At 40.8% G+C, this 1,105-nt stretch overlaps 1 protein-coding gene across 1 annotated transcript; it reads right to left on the reverse strand.

The window, feature by feature from the left end:
* Nucleotides 1–3: 3 nt before the first annotated feature.
* On the reverse strand, nt 4–1,098 carry LOC107580781 (probable tRNA(His) guanylyltransferase; the record flags this gene model as incomplete). The annotated part of the gene is made up of 4 exons (XM_016266423.1): nt 1,028–1,098; nt 605–763; nt 310–486; nt 4–175 (listed from the first exon to the last, which is right to left on the reverse strand). Coding segments are annotated over exons 2-4 (453 nt in total), but the record flags the coding sequence as incomplete, so codon positions are not given.
* Between the last annotated feature and the right edge of the window lie 7 nt (nt 1,099–1,105).

Below are 1,105 nucleotides of genomic sequence, written 5' to 3' on the forward strand. Positions count from 1 at the left end.
CTTACAATCTGCCTGTCTCCAGCTTAGATAGTCTCTTAGGTTACGATTGCTCGGATACAGAACCACCCTGCCATCAAAGCTGGGAGGGTACAGCAGCGGCTGCTCCCCAAAATACTCCTTCCAGTAGTAAACGAAGCTAGAGGAAAACTGGGATGTCACATGGGTCATTAGTTTACTGTAGAGAGAAAGGAAAATATTTAATGGGTGAGTTTCCTAGAAAGCATAACACTGGACAACTATCTTCCAGCTGTGGTGTTTGGCATCAAGATGGTAACTTAAGCAGATTCTGGCAATGTGTCAGCATTGTACCTGGCCCTTCTTTTGAACCAAGTGCTTGATCTTTTGAACACAAAGCTGAACTCATCACTCTGTCCATAGGCTATAGTTATGTCCTCCAGCTCTTCCATGACTGAACGGGCACTGCGACTCATCAAACCCAGAGCTCGGTTATCACTGGGCTTCATGAAGTTATGCTGCTCAGAAAACCTGGAACCAAAAAGATCACTCTGAAAATCACTTCAGTCATCACTCATTTTCTACCCTCCACGAAATTGTACAAACACAAGACTGCAATAGCATGTTGTAACTGCACAGAAGCACTTACTTGTGGAAGTTGCGTCCATCTAGCCGAACCACAATGTAACAGTTTCTCAAACATGTGTCGTCGAGCTCAAAGTTTCTCACGTATTCAAATTTGCTTTTGGCCATGACAGATGATGTACTGAAATTAAGACCTAAGAGTGTCTTGTGCTCTGTAAGCCCTCTAAAGTTGACCGATAACAGTCTTAGCATAAGGATATTAGGAAAAATACGAGTTATTGAATATGTTTAACTTAAAACATGCCGTTAGTTCAGAATATTTGTGAGGCGTAACCCGATAGCTTTAGAATTAAATGTTAATTTTCATGTCTCGGGAAGAGCTTCAACGAGTGTTTATCTTAAAACGAGTTGTGTTTTTAAATATTTAACATTATACTGTTTACAAAATATTATTCTTTAACCGGAAGTATGTGGTGACAAAACTCACATGTGCGTAAGCGGTCATTGTATTGGTACGTCCCTTATAGAGTCCCTCAAAATACAGTTCTGAAAATGTTGTTCCGCC

Source organism: Sinocyclocheilus grahami, unplaced genomic scaffold, assembly GCF_001515645.1.
Source record: "Sinocyclocheilus grahami isolate Dianchi unplaced genomic scaffold, SAMN03320097.WGS_v1.1 scaffold44607.1, whole genome shotgun sequence".
Classification (NCBI taxonomy): Eukaryota; Metazoa; Chordata; class Actinopteri; order Cypriniformes; family Cyprinidae; genus Sinocyclocheilus; species Sinocyclocheilus grahami.